General features: G+C 40.7%; 2 protein-coding genes across 5 annotated transcripts in view; one reads left to right on the top strand and one right to left on the bottom strand.

The window, feature by feature from the left end:
* The first annotated feature begins 278 nt into the window (after positions 1 to 278).
* yipf2 (Yip1 domain family, member 2) lies at positions 279 to 12,408 on the top strand. Of its 2 annotated transcripts, none has more exons than XM_044332511.1 (9): positions 279 to 537; positions 679 to 744; positions 3,119 to 3,303; positions 3,411 to 3,491; positions 3,612 to 3,699; positions 4,973 to 5,089; positions 5,285 to 5,451; positions 5,777 to 5,959; positions 6,051 to 12,408. In XM_044332511.1, the coding sequence occupies exons 2-9, from the start codon at positions 714 to 716 to the stop codon at positions 6,138 to 6,140; spliced, it is 942 nt and encodes a 313-aa protein (XP_044188446.1). In that variant the 5' UTR covers positions 279 to 537; positions 679 to 713; the 3' UTR covers positions 6,141 to 12,408. The 2 variants fall into 2 exon arrangements, with proteins under 2 accessions (XP_044188446.1, XP_044188447.1); XM_044332512.1 differs by having other exon boundaries at positions 279 to 541.
* The window catches only part of carm1 (coactivator-associated arginine methyltransferase 1), a 26,300-nt gene continuing 22,520 nt past the window's right edge, over positions 11,396 to 15,175 (bottom strand). For all 3 annotated transcript variants that reach the window (XM_044332508.1, XM_044332510.1, XM_044332509.1), the window contains exons 15-16: positions 14,860 to 14,928; positions 11,396 to 14,743 (exon numbers count right to left, since the gene is read on the bottom strand). In XM_044332508.1, coding sequence (XP_044188443.1) covers positions 14,604 to 14,743; positions 14,860 to 14,928 — 209 coding nt within the window. In that variant the 3' untranslated portion in view covers positions 11,396 to 14,603. The remainder of the gene's footprint in view (positions 14,744 to 14,859; positions 14,929 to 15,175) is intronic.

Here is a 15,175-nt window from a genome sequence, read left to right as displayed (position 1 = left end):
TTTGAAATTAGTTTACTTGTAAGGCAAAGAGCTCTCGGAAATACAAACTGCTTTTTGATCATATATACATGTTATTTCAGCCATTTTGATATGTATATAAATATGCATATAAATATTATGTGTTTTAGATCAACACATGAGGATGATTCAAGTTTGGTTACCGAAAGTGTCAGTTTATATTTGAGGAGAAAAAAAATACGTCGGCGCAATGGGCCTCCGCTACGCACATGCGTAGTCCGTGCATAGCGAGAAACGGCCTTGCTCACGTGACGGCTTTGTTTACGTGGTGACGTGTACCCGGATGACATGTTAGCTGGACCATCCTGACAGGAGCCACGCTATTTATGAATGACAGGCTTTAGGAGTGTTTTCTTATTTTCTGCCAGTTTATTCTTGGTCCGGCCGATCTATATGGGCCGTGTTGTCACATATTTACATTAGCTACCTTCAGATAGTCAAACAAATGCTAAACAAGAGCTAGTTTAGCTTGTATTAGCTGTCACGCCATCACCGTCAGAGACATCCTGCTGCGGACAGGTCGGTGGGTTTAACATATGCTTTTCTGCTTAAGACTGGTAGATTGATAAATCCACGGCTGGGTGGCTTACTGGTACTAATACTGTACATTGAAAATTACGGATAACTGTAGGTTATATAGTTGTTGTCTTCTTCTCATAGGTCTTACATGAGGTTGCTGTTGGTCCACTAAAGCAATGGCCAGTCCAAATGATCTACAATTCCAAGGTAAATACAACCTGTATAAAGTCACTCATGTCTTCGTTATAAGATAGAGTTCACGATTTTTCAAGTCTGTCTTAAAACAACAGTCAGGTGTCCATATGAACAGTGAAAGAGGTTTTCCTCACTGTAATCATTCCTCCTGTTCATACTGGCTATTAAAAGATCTCCTTCAAATGTACTTTCAATGTAAGTGATGGAGGCCAAAATCCACAGTGTGTCCACAGTCATTTAGTGCAAAAATACATTGAAAAGTTGATCTGAAGCTTACATGAGGCTTCATCAGTCTGAGTTAGTCATATCAAGTGGATATCTGACACATTTACAGTCTTTTTAGCATCATTTGTGTTTCCTTGGACAGTGTTTCCCTGTTGAACTGAGGTGGAAGTATAGTAACAAAAAGAGGGACTTTGGCACTAAAAAGACTGTAACGTTGAAATCTACTACTATCTACTTGATTTGACTCATTTGGACGCTGAAGCTTCATATTAGGTTCAGATAAACTTTTAAATACATTTATGCACAGAAGGAGGACTGTGGATTGTGTCCCCATCACTTACATTGTAAGCCCTTTATGAAGGGATCTTCTAATGGTCAGTATGAACAGGAGGAATGATTATGGCAAGAAAAACCTGCTTCAATGTTAATTTGGGCCCCTGACTGTTGTTTTAAGACAGACTTGAAAAATTGTGAATCCATCCTTTAATGAGGACGAAATCCTGTTGTTTCTCTCTGAAGTATTTAATGGTCTTGCCCCTGCATTCATTTCTGAACTCCTGTCCTTGTACCACACTGCCTGAGGATCAGTGGTACATCTGTGGCACACTGCCTGACCTGAGATCACCTCTGAGCAAAGGTTCCTGTCTATCCCTAGATCCAGGGTTTTCTCTATAGCTGCCCCAAAATTCTAGAACTCTATCTTCCTGCCGTACATTTACAACTTCAAACACACTTTTAGTTATTGTCGTTTAATTGTGCTCAATCTAATCTGCTCCTGCATTTCACCTGAAACCTGAAGTGCTTTTCTGTCTCTCTCTAGCAGTTTCTTCTCCGTGTGTGCTTTGTCATGTATGATTCTTATTATTATCATGTGATTATTTTTTATCTTATCTTTCACTGACCTCTCGCTTCTTTTTGTGGCTCTCCTGCCTGCATTACTGACCACATGCCATCCTTGCAGATACTGGATCTGTGGTTGTGCATTAATTAAGCAATATTTGCTACGAATTAACCTCTTAAGTTAGTCAGGTGATGTGTTGCCTCTTTCTAGCACTGAAAATAAACTGAGACCGATGTGACGCCTTTTCACTGTAATTAGATAGTTGTGTTAGTTTGATACTTTCTTCAGATCATATGTGGAGGAAGACAAGAACTTTTAGAAATCAATGAAATAAGTTGAGCTGCAGAAATCTGCCCTTAACTCTCAACTCTATGACCTCGCACCTCTGTTACAGTTTTTGCTCAGTCGCTTCGGCACACTCATTATTTTCAAAAGAAATATGTGTATTTCCTGATTTCCCACATTCACCGACTGTGATCAGTGTGTCTCTCATGTAGCGTGCAGACATGTTCTGTCATGCTCACTGTGTAGATCCTCACATGCTAAATATCAAACCTTTCGTTTCAGTAATGTTGCCTTAAAAAAGAATTATGGTAGGTACCACAGATCCTGGATATGGAGCATCAGCGATAAATAATGCAAATAAATGTAGGGGGAGCATAGCTACATGCCAAACGATTCTTGTTTATTGTACAGTAAGAGAAAGTATCAGGTGTGATGCTGATGAAACACCGAGGCCAGACATGTCCACAATAGTCCAAACTGACATGAATTTGTTGTATTGAGATGTTTGTCTAAACTGCACGATGTTATATCAGCTTTCATGTCTTGTATATTTGGCATTACTGTTACTGTGAGGTGCTTATGATAATTAGATGTACAAGGTGCACACTCACAAGGAAAAACATTTCAACATTTTGTTACTATACTTCCACCACAGCTCAACAGGGAAACACTGTCCGAGGAAACACAAAGAGGGAATTTGATGTTAAGAAGACTGTTCTTAAGCAATTCAGAAAAATAACTGTAAACCAGATTTGCAGGTTTAGGTTAAACCTCAGGTGCAGTGACCTCTAGTGGCAGTAGGTTATTTCTACAGGAAGCAGCAGCTGGATTGAGACTCAGGTGCAGTTCAAACCACAGCTTCCTAGGATGGACTGGGGTTTAGAGCTGCAGTGATTAGTAAATTAACAGAAAAATAATCATTCTCCTGCTTCGTCAGCCAATGGAAACAACTGAAATACCTGATCTGGATAAAACTGTATGTTTTGTCTACACCATTATTACTGACCCCCATTCTTTCCTGATGTACGTCTGTAGAGTTTGAGGAAGCAGCAGAGCTGTTGTCTGCAGACCCGGGGGCGTCCACACTCGGTATATCTGCCTCAAACACTGCCAACACAGCGGCGGCAGCAGCAGCAGCAGGAGGAGGAGGAGGAGGAGGAGGAGAGGATGTGAAATTAGACCTATCAGATGATGAAGAGGGTCAGGAGGAGAGCTCAGAGGTGAGCAAAGTATCTACATATGTTGACTTACGGTACGTCACCACAACACTTGTGAAGAGTCTAAATGTTTCGAGTCAACAGTAGCTGAGAGATGTGTGTGCTTTCAGCTCTTAGGAGGACAGAAACCAGCTGGTGGCTTCTGGACCTTTGAGTACTATCAGTCTTTCTTCAATGTGGACACAGTGCAGGTATGTAGACAGTTGTGTTTCAACAACGGGTACAAGTCATTTTTAAAATTAATAAAGCAAGCTCAGAAACATATTTCATCATGGCAGTTAGTTTTAGTTTGCATTGTTCTTGTGATGCAGGTACTGGACAGAGTTAAGGGGTCAGTCATGCCATTACCTGGAAGGAACTTTGTCAAACACCACCTTAGGAGTAACCCAGATCTGTACGGTAAGCCAGTGGAGACATATTCACTGATTAGGTATTTATTACACAGTATACAAACATTTAATTTATTATATGTTATATATATATAGATATAAGGACAGTGGTTTATAATGTGCAGTATTTATCAACAATTTCTCATATGAACTTCCTCTTCTTTGAAGACATATTTCATATTCTTACTGTGTTTTACTATATTGTCATTGATTATCTGTTTATATAGCAGTGTACAGTTATGGGTGCCCACAGGAGGAGATGAGAAATACATTAATAAACATTTAAATCTACTTATAACTATATTATGTATTATAAATCATTTATTCAATGTTTATTTACTGCTCATAAACGCCAAGTAGGGGTATGTTTTTTTTTTCATGTATTATAGATGATATGGCCATATTTTTGTAGAACAATTACTCTTAAAAGACACTTTTTTATAGTGTTTTTACTCTTCTTGAGTCATTTTATGTCTGTTGCCTCATTGTTCATGGGAAGCACTTTGTGACGTTCTTATAAACATACTTACTGCTTCCTTACTCACACATTTGCTTACTTACTTACTTACTTACTCACGTGATTATAGTATTTATTTACTCACTTACATGCTTGCTTACTCACTTACTGAATTACGTACTTGCTTACTTTAGGTACTGACTTATTCTCTTACTTCCTTTCAGCACTTACATACTCACTTACAGTCCTTACTGACCGTCTTTCTTTCTTTTAGACAAAATAACATAATTCTTTATGCACAGAATCATTTGAACCTGTTTTTTGTAGCATGTCCTTTTAGCAATTTGAATATGTCTGAGCAGTAATATGGGAGTATATAGGGAGTATATTTGTTGTGTTTTTTGTGATTTATAAGGTTATTACAGTTTACAGTGGCAGGGAAGGACATTCTGTGTCAGGGCACTAGTGTGGCATGTTGTTGTGGTGCTTTGTAGTCACATTCAGTTGTCATGTTAGGATCATCTTCTACACCTGTTGCTCCACCTGTCAAATGCTGCTCTGCACTCTGATTTAGGGATAGAGGCCTATATGTCTGATTAAGCCATTTGTTGAACTTCCAGCATAGTTTTGTTTACAGATTTTGCACTTTGCATCATTCAAATGCATTCTAAAAATATTTTGCCACACAGCTGGACTGTAAGCTGCTAAGTAGTAGCGTTATAACAGCATTTGAAGGTCAGTTGCATGATAGCATTAAGAAGTTGTGGAGAAGGTTAAGTTAGGAAGTGAAAGGTAGCTGATAGTAAATGTGTATGTGTTTCTGCAGGTCCATTCTGGATCTGTGTGACTCTAGTGTTCTCAGTAGCAATCAGCGGGAATCTGTCCACGTTCCTCAGCGAGATGGGAAACCCTACGTACCACTACAGACCACAATTCCACAGAGGTCAGTCTGAACATGTTTGTCTTTCTTTACTAAGTCATGCATCATATTAAAGAATTATCAGTCGTGCTCTGTAAATGTAAAAGATTTAGTTGACAACATGTTTTTTGTTCTGACAGTGATGAGTCCACATCTCATGACTCACCTGACAGTGGCAGACGACAGTGATTTCTGATTTCTTGTCTCTTTTGCTTGCAGTAACAATAGCTGCAGTAGTGATCTTCATGTACGCCTGGCTGGTGCCGATTGGTTTATGGGGTTTCCTGACCTGGAGGCAAGGGGCTGAGAGGCAGATTGGAGGCTACTCCTTCCTGGAGACTGTGTGTGTCTATGGCTACTCCCTCTTTATCTACATCCCCACCTCGGTGAGTTCATCCACTCTCCTGAGTTTTGATTCTATTATCAATGGATGTCAGGATCATAATAAGCTGGCTTCATACAGAAAAACTATACTGACATAGAGCATCATGTGTTTTGGCTTCAACTTCTGCTTTCACTCCACGAACAAACAGGACTGAGACCCCTCTTTTCAGGCAGTCTCGACCCAGTTGTTTAGTCCGCACCAGAGTTTGATTGACAGCTTTCACACCAGCCCAGATGAACCAGACTGAATAAGCAAACACACCAAAGTTGGAATCAAACAGGTTAGGTGTGACATCAGTAACCAACATCTGGCCTTGTCATCTCCAGGTTTTGTGGATCATACCGTTCGAGTGGTTGCGCTGGACACTGATCCTGATTGCCATGGTGATCTCTGGCTCAGTCCTGGTCCTCACCTTCTGGCCCGTCGTCCGTGACGACACCAAGGTGATGGCAGTTGCTACAGTTGTGACCATAGTGGTTTTACACACGCTGCTGGCAATCGGCTGCAAGGTTAGTGAGCTACATGGATGAAGCCTCAGATATCGGTTGTACACGTTTAACCTTGAAAGGATAGTTGATTTCTTCTCTTTTCTTCTTTTAGATGTACTTCTTCCAGACGGCTGTACACATACCAACACCGGCCCCAACAACCCCCCCGATTCACATGACACTGGCCACCAAATCCCACTGACCAATAAGCAGGAGGAGTGTCTGTTTTCATTGGGAATCACATGCAGATATAAAATCATGTACAGACATGGCTGGTTGAGGCAATGTTTATTATTGCCGTCGTGTGATTTCATTTGTGATTTGCTCCCCTGATGAAGTGTTGGGATGGGTGTGTGCGGTTGTTTGTCTAATTTATCCTGAGGTTGGTTTTACTGTGACTGAAGTAGCACGTGTTCACTGCAATAACTGTAGATTTCGACTGTGACGTATCAAGATGTGGTGCATCTCAGCGGTCTGGCACGGCTTCCTTAATTCTGTGATTCCCCTCGTTACTTTAGCGAGATTCAAACACAAGTTCAAAAACAGAAGAGATTATGAAAGACTCATCAGTAGAAGAGAAGCAAGTAACACAAATCCAAAACCCATGTTGTTGCAAATCATTACTTCTTGTGAGATATCAGATGGACAACAACTGAGACGGAACAACAGCTAAGAAAATGACAAAGCCCCTCATGTGCGTGATCATGCTCTTCTCTCGCCTTGTGCAATACTGACTTAATTTGTGTGGACAGTAATATGATTCTTTTCATTCATTTTCATTTGCTGAATCTGATCATTTTCAATTATTTGTTCATGAAATATCAGAAAATAGTGAAAAAAATTCCCATTAAAATTTCCCAATTTGACCAACGTCATGTCTTCAAATTAATAGCCAAAAGATATTCAATTTAAAATGATATAAATCAGAGAACTGTGTGAAATTTTATTTTCATTATTAATGATTTTTCACAGCAGACATTTTGACTTGTAGGTAAAGCACAGGTGTTACTAATAACGTTAACGACGGCTCTGTTCTATTCAAGTATCACTGTCGGCCATGTCTGTACACACTAATTCTAATCCAGTATTATTATGTAGACTGTCCACACTGGAAAAGTGACAGAATAGAGTATACTATATATAGAGACTAATATTCCTTGATTCTGAGTGTGCTGTTGATATACACTAGTCTCCCACAATGCAATGCACAAGGGAAATGGAGGAGCGGGGGACACAGACAAACATCTTTGCCTCAATGCTAAGTTTAATTAGCAGTGTTATTCTAATGTCACATTATTTACATTAATCATAACCTGTGTATAAAACAGCAAACTATGTTGATTCCATTTTTACTAACTGCAAAAACAGTGTAGTAGAAATATAAAGTATATACTGTATACAGTTAGTATGTAGTGTGGATTATGGGCACAGCTATAGCAGGACCCTGAAACTGAAGCAGCTAAATGGAATTCAACCATCATTCATGTTGTTATTTACACCTGTGATTCACTGTGACATCAGAATACGTTCCATGAAAAAGGCCTGTTGTGATGAAATATGGTGCAAAACCCTCATGCTCTCCACAATGTGAATTATAATAACTTGTGTGAGATTATCTGAATTATTATTGAGCATAATCCTCAAGCTAACATTTGAAGTCATATTAGAATGCTGTAAACTAAACTAAGACTAAACAGATGCTCCCTGCCAGCAGCTTTCAGCTACTGATGCAACAGTTCAGGAGTGAACAGAACGTTGTACGGTGTGAATGTTTTCCCATGAAGCAGCTTGTTTCAGTCACACGTAGGAGAGGAAGCCGTTCCAGACTGTAGTACAAAGTGCTGAATGTGTTATTATAGTATAAGACTGGAGAGAGACTCCTGCTGATGCACCACATCACTTCTACCTGTAAGAATCATGAAGAACTCAGCCTCGTAACCTTCACTTACAAAATGACTTCAGTTGCTTTATATGAATAGATGATCTATTGTAAATTGAGGAACAGGTTTATGTCTGCAGAACTATTTATTCCCTACTGTGATGCTGTTTAGGGGCTTTTGTTAATAAACTTAATGAGTCTTTAACTTACTGTTTGTCTGCAATTACTGAGACCATATTTGCTGCAGAGAAGTAGACAGTTCTGCAGTAATGAGACTCACCATAGTTTGCTTGATTAACCTTACAAAGGTTGCAAATAGTCTCTCACATCATCATCTGTGATCATTATATCTCAGGATGAACTGTGAGATGCACTGTGCCGTTGTGATGCAGTGTGAATGGAAACAGTGAGAATATCATAAACAGAAGAAAACTTACCATATGGTTCACTGACGACAGAGCAGAGGAGTCACCCACACAGCAACAGTGGTGGAGACCATCAGCAGCGTTATCACTGCAGATCTTTGTTCTTTTATTCCTCTCAACCTGACTCAATAGTCAGTATGAGGGCTTTATGAAATTAAAGATAAATTAAGATCCAAGCTTAACACCACCCTGGTTTTCACCGCCTGTTTCTTTGTCAAACTACATGAGATCAGCCTTTTAACTCCCACTACATCTGAGTCAGAGAAGTCTTCCCACTTTAAGTGAAAATATGATTTAAAAGATAAATGGGAACAGGGATTGAGGGAAATAGCCAGGCTCAAATTAAACAAGCTGATCCTGCATGAACGAGACTTGGTTTGGTTCTTTTTAATTTATTGCAGACCCATAGACTTGAAACTTGGACTCGAGGCTGAGGTCACAAAAATGAGGACTCAAGAATTGAAAATAAGAAGTCTCAACTTTGTGGTGAACTCCTGGAACAATACAACTGACTTGAACTTGTCTCAACTCACTTGTGACTTCACTTTGACTTGTGTCGACTGACCTTTATGTTCATCTGGTAGCTCGATTGGCCCAAATTAAATGTGTAAAAAGTTAAGGAAGTGAAAGTGGAGAGAGGTTATGTGGGTTACGTCTTAACTGCTGAGTTCACCTGGTCCTTGATAATGAATGCAAGGATTTTGAAAGTTAGATCTCCAGAGGCTTACTGTCCGAGAGAGACGCTGGGTCTATTTTAGCTGAGGGAGGGAACGCTCACACAGCAGACAAGGGTCACCTCTTTAAGACTACTGGACCACATTTACACCTACTGGTACAAGAGACCCAATTCAGTTTTGGGGGGTTTTTTTTGCACAAATGATGTTGTTGGGGGTAACATGCTGAATCTGCTGTTTTGGGACACATTCATATGTGGAAATATGCAGCTGATATCAATGCACTGAAATAAATAATCTACTCCTATTAGGGTAGAAGACAAATTATGTTTTGACCTGGTAAAATCCTATGACAAAACACCTTGCATATTTAACTATTATACATATTAGTGATCTCCATGGAGAGACATGAAAGACTTGCAACTGATTGGCAATTATGAAGACTTGTTATTTGAAATATGACACGAGACTTCACTTGAAGTCGATCGATCAATCTGTATTTGTCCAAATGAAAGTAGATAGCAAATGAGCCGACATAGACTTCACAGACATCACCTTTCATTTAGAGAGCAGCTACAAGCAGATGAAAGACTTGTGAGACTGTCTAGAGGTTTTCGTAATTTAAATGCTACATACATATCCAGAACGGTTGAGTCAAAACAAACTGGACTTGTAGGTTCTTAAAGATGTTTTCACATCTCATCCAAAAGGCTTCTTCAGTTCTGACTGATTGGTGGAACTACCCATGACCATGATGACTGAGAATCTTCACAGACATAACACTACATACATTCAGAGTTGTAAAATCATGTCTGTATTACCAAACACTTGGCTTCTGATAAGCCTTTGAATGCAAACTCTTCCTTAAACAACACACCCCCACCAACACAGCACCTTGCATTGCTGTAATGCAAGTCTGATTTTGGTCTAAAAGCTGTTCCCATTTCTGCAAGACTCGGAGATCTCATGGTGTATCTATTTGTGTTAAGCCATGCTAGCTGTGTGGCTGTAGGGATGGCAATGTCCACCACTTTAGTTCAGACTGAAATATCTCAACTATAGGGGATGATGGATCGCCATGACATTTTGTGCAGTGCCCAGAGGATCTATCCTGGTGACTTTTTCACTAGCACCACCATAAGGTTGACATTATTCATTTTTAGTGAAATTTCTAACTATTGGATGGATTGCCTGTACATTTTGTACAGACATTCATGTTACCCTCAGGATTACTCTGAATAATTCGAGAAAAATAAAATGTGTCCAATACTTTGGTTCATGTCTGAATACCTGCTAAATGTATGACATCCCCATCAGTCTCAGTTGTACGTTGCGTTTAGTGTTAATTAGCAAATGTTAGTATGTTAACATGCCAAACTCTAGTGACAATGGAAAATGTTCCACACATTAGCACAGAGCAGCGTTACAGAGCCACTAGCATGGCTGTAGAGTCTTAGCCTTGTTAACAGTTAACAGTTCCCTCTGAAAGGCCTCTCCCCAAATACCAACGAGTGCCTGGACATCTTTGTTCATCAAGCACACCTCATTGTTCTTTAATTTTTTTTTCAAATGTTGGTTGTCTTTGCGGTTACTGTTGTTGTAGTTGCCCTTGTTATGTGGCAACACATCTGCTTACCAATCACGATCCACAGCACTGCTGGCAACCTCTGAAGGTACCTGGAACTTACATTTAGTATCACTTGCAGAGCAGCGCCCAAATTTAGTTCCAGGAACCCATCCCCAACGCAAATGGAAACAATAGCAGAACCCGTGACAATGGCTACACGTTATCTTTTCTGTAGTGAAAAAGGGACAATTGTGTCCCAATTTTTTGGGTGAAATCTCACATTGCCCAAGAACCTGAATTACACAGTATTACCAATCATTCTAATTCTGTTACTACCTCTATCTATTTTACTTGACTAGTAGCAGTTGCCACTTGTTACTGCATTGTTGATGGCTTATAATGTAAAGAGCTAGAGCTGCTGGCTTTGACATATCAAAAGATGCTGAGTTGAAGCCCTCAGCAACTTATAGACATGACTCGACTGATCACAGTGCTTAGTGTGCAACATAAGGGCATACACTAACATTCACTAAGAGTGAGTGAATTTAGGACTCAAGAATTGCATCTATTGCAGAAGCGTCTCAGTTCTGGACTGAGAAAATGCTCACCACAGTATTCAGGACGGAGGCTTTCTCTAGCTGTGTCTGGAGCAGAAGAGTCAATGTCAGACAGTGAGAAAGGTGTTATTACTGGTAGGTCAACACACAGAAATGACAGAACATGACACACAGTCTTCGTCATACACTTTTCCATGATAAAAGTGGATGCCACTATTGACTACACAGAGCAATGATTTCATGACAAAAAGGGACAAGATCGCTATAGGCTAGCTACCACATGGTAAACATCTGGTGTGTCCACAGTCTATTTAACAAACTATAGGGAACAAATTAAAAGTACTACAACACCTGATTCCAGGATGGTTTTTGGAACATCTCCACCACATTTAATTTGCTCTCTTTTTTTAATTGTTTGTTGTTTTTTTGTGAAAGAAAAAAGACAAAATAAAGACAAAAAAGGTTAATCCTACAAAGACATTTTTTTTCGCAGCTCTCTTAAAACTTGCTAACCCATAAATTCCAAATGAACCAAGTCCAATAGTTGTGACACTGGAAGCAATGCATACATGTGTCAGTCTTTCTCTCCTTAACTCATACACAGGGATGAGGGTGTCGGGTGTGTTGGGGGCATGATATGTTGGAGGTCATACATATTGAACGGCGAGGAGGGATGGACTGGCCCTGTCTCCCACGCCTCGACCTTGAAGTCTTTTTGCGACAGTCTCATAGTCTCAAAGGAGGTTGGGAGGAGAAGCGAGGGAGGAAAGCAAGGATGTAAACTAGGACGATGCCAATCCAGCACAGCTTTTCTCATTCTGGCGGCCAGCTGGCTGCCGCCTGGGTCATTGGTCCTTACTGGTTCGTTCTCCAAATCTTCCTCCTCTGACTGTGCCGGAGCAATCTGGCTTCACAAATGACTGGCTGATCAGCTTGGGTGGTGCTGCTGCAATGTCCTCTCAGATCAAAGCTGGGTATTGGGTGAAGAGAACAGGCAGCAGCAGGTTTACAACTGTGAAAGGACTAAAATGTTCTAGCTAGAAAAAAAAAAAAAAAAGGACACCAATTATTTTTTGGCAGACTGTCCCACTGGTCACCTTCCATGTTGGGTAACAAACACACCAAAATCATCCAAAGCTCCCTAACAGACTGGTGTCTCTAGGGTTTGCCTAAAGGCCTCAGTATGCTTCAAACGAAGTGCTTGTCAGATCGCCTAACAACAGCTGCGTCAGACAGTTTTTTTTTAAATTTCAGACATAAAATCCGACAGGCATGCCAACTTTACACAGCAATTTGCAGATTGTGCTGAAGCTTTAAACTTCTCTCTCAAGCAACAGACATTTAAAAAAAAAAAAAAAAATTCTTGGAGAGATATCAGGAATCAGCGGGACGCAGCCAGAAGAGGCTACGATGGCAGGCTTTATGCTCCACCTTCAGGTGTGGCCATTCAGAACAGGTATATATACACATTTCCCTTTAGATGTAATCAGACGACATGTTGTACAAACAAGTTCGTTTGAAGCTGAGGCCTGCCTCAAAAATAAGAATACGATAACCTGCAGCAGCTATAAACTGACCAGCACTTCATGCTAGTTAGCCTAGCTATATCAAAAATCAGACAAAATACACCTTCTAACAGCTCCCTTTAATCATTTGTTGTAGAACTTGTTTAACCTGTGCAAATATAAAGTGTCACCTGGCTTTTTGTTCACTTTGGACGGTGCTCAAACCTGGCAACCCCACTATGAGGACAGGACTTTTGAGATGCTGCATGCAGACACTGCACCCAGCTGTAGGTGGGTCGAGGAATTTGTCTGACTTAACTGCTCTAAAAAGTTTATTTCTAAATATTACATGAACATGATGTAAACTTAACCCAAGACAGGAGCTTAGGAGCATTTTGGAGGAGCATATGTTCCCTTTTTAATAGACAAAGGGTAGCAGTTACTCCCTGCTTCCAGACTTTGAGCTAAGCTAGGCTAACAACATCACAAGTCTGGGTAAGATGTGCAAGCATATTTAAAGCTGCACTAAGCCATATTTTATATTCAAATGTATCAAATGACTGTGTGGAATGTGACAGGGGTCGTTCATAGTGACAAACCCACAGAAGAGAAGTTAATTATTTCTTGACTGCAGTTCCCCTCAGCTTTACGGAGCTTCATAGCATCTTTCAGCTCGTTGTTTTGGTTTTCTGGCCTACAAATTGACTGCTTTGGTTCAGGCAACCTCATTTCCAGCAGCAGCTGTTTCAGTGACAGCTCTGACAAGAGTGAATATTTGACTTACATCTGTCTGGTAGTCAGAAATATGAAGTCAAATGAATGCTGATGTTACTCCGTGTGTGCTAGATGTGTAAATAAGCAACAGTTTGCTAACATGTGGTAAAGAAATATCAATTCATGCAGCTTTAAAAATACAGAATATCAGAGCTGTTCATTTACATTACAGGCTATTGCTAATTGCCACTTAATGTATTGTATGCCAACATGCTAGCATGGAGCCCAATTCCAGTTAATGTAGTGTTTGCTTAATTTTTAGCAAAAAGGACTGGAACCCACTATCTACAGCAGAAACAGATGATTATGGTGCTGCTTTATCTCATCACTCAGAATGGAAGGTAACCACCGTGCCATACTCCCAAAACTTGATGTTTAAATGAACATTGGTGGAATGCATCAAGACTACTGCTTTTAAGTAGGATTGAGAATATAAACACAACACCGATAACCACACATTGCGTAATAAGCAGAACTTAGAGGGTCAGTTTATCCAAATCACAAAAATCTATCATTTACTCTTAAGGGTATCTAGCCATGTAGATGGTTTCAGTTTACTGATATATCTGCCTTTGCATAAAACTGAAACTAACTGCATGAGAACACTGACTAGAGGTAAGCGGGAAAAATGTCGGGTTTTTTTCAAAGGAACTTTTGTCTGGCATGAGTCAGTCTCTTGAAGATTCGATCAGATATGAAAAGCCAAGATGGCAGCCCAGAGATGAGTGTTGATGATGATAATAGTGTCCTACTGCACTAATGAGAAGCTTCAGTGTAGGTCTGGCGGAGAACTTTAGGAAGAGACTGATGCTGGTATCTGGCAACAAGTTGATTCTTAGGGGTAGGAGGGGTTTGGGGAAATGTGGGTTATGACACATTGGAAAAAAAAAAAACTGAGAAAGAAGGGAAGTGGGAGGTGAGGGAAGAGGGTGGGAACCCAGGAAAGGGGACAAACAACGGCTGTGCATCTCAGCTGTGAACGTGTTACAGTCCCAATGAATCCAAGGAGGGGTAAAGGAGGAGGTGGTGGTTTCTGCTGTTAGCAAGACAAGAGTCTGGACGGATACGAGAGTGTTCAACCGTTCATATAGTGATGGACTGAACACAGTAAAATGAGGGTGACGAACAAGGGGAGGAAGTGCTGGGACAGCACTGGTTTTGGTATACTGGTTTTGGCTGCGGTTGGTGGGTCAGTCAGGGTTGAGGGGCTCCACTGGGAGGGGTTGGGGATGTCTTGTCATGCAGGGGTGGGGAGGTCAAAGAGGTCTTTGCAAGGTCTTCGTCTTAACTGCCGTAATGCATGGTGTTGCTGGGGATGACCATAGGTGAGGCCATGGAGATGGCAGCACCCCCCATGGTGAACTGGTTGGTGACGGGATAGTAAGTACCGCTGCTGCTGGGGCCTGATTGGCCCGTAGTGGCTCCTGAAAGAAAGAATGAAGCAACATTCAACATTCCCACTGAAGATGCTTACATGATGAAGTTCTCTTAACAATGTGTGTACGTTTCTGTACTGTGGTGTTTTTAGAAAGTGACATACCCTGGACAATTCCTGTGCTCATGATGGAGCCCATCCTGGAATGGGTGTGGTTCACAATCCCTGTGTTCACTGTGACCAATCAGAAAAGAAAGCACAGTCAAGCACATGTGCATCACTACAATGGATAATTTTTTTTAGGCCCTTTGCTCCCTGTTTAGAATCATGTAGCTACAAAACACAGATGCCATGAGAGCCCCTCACTCTAGAGGTCTTCACAGGTCCACATGGTTCCTTGTTATATTACTGAGTTGCACTATGGGAAATGTAGGATCCACAGTTTTAGGAGTTTGACTCGTACTGGGGACTAAAAATGTGT

This window comes from Thunnus albacares, chromosome 17, assembly GCF_914725855.1.
Source record: "Thunnus albacares chromosome 17, fThuAlb1.1, whole genome shotgun sequence".
In the NCBI taxonomy this organism is placed as follows: Eukaryota; Metazoa; Chordata; class Actinopteri; order Scombriformes; family Scombridae; genus Thunnus; species Thunnus albacares.
Note: the sequence above shows the minus strand (reverse complement) of the source record. Positions and strands in the feature narration are given on the sequence as shown.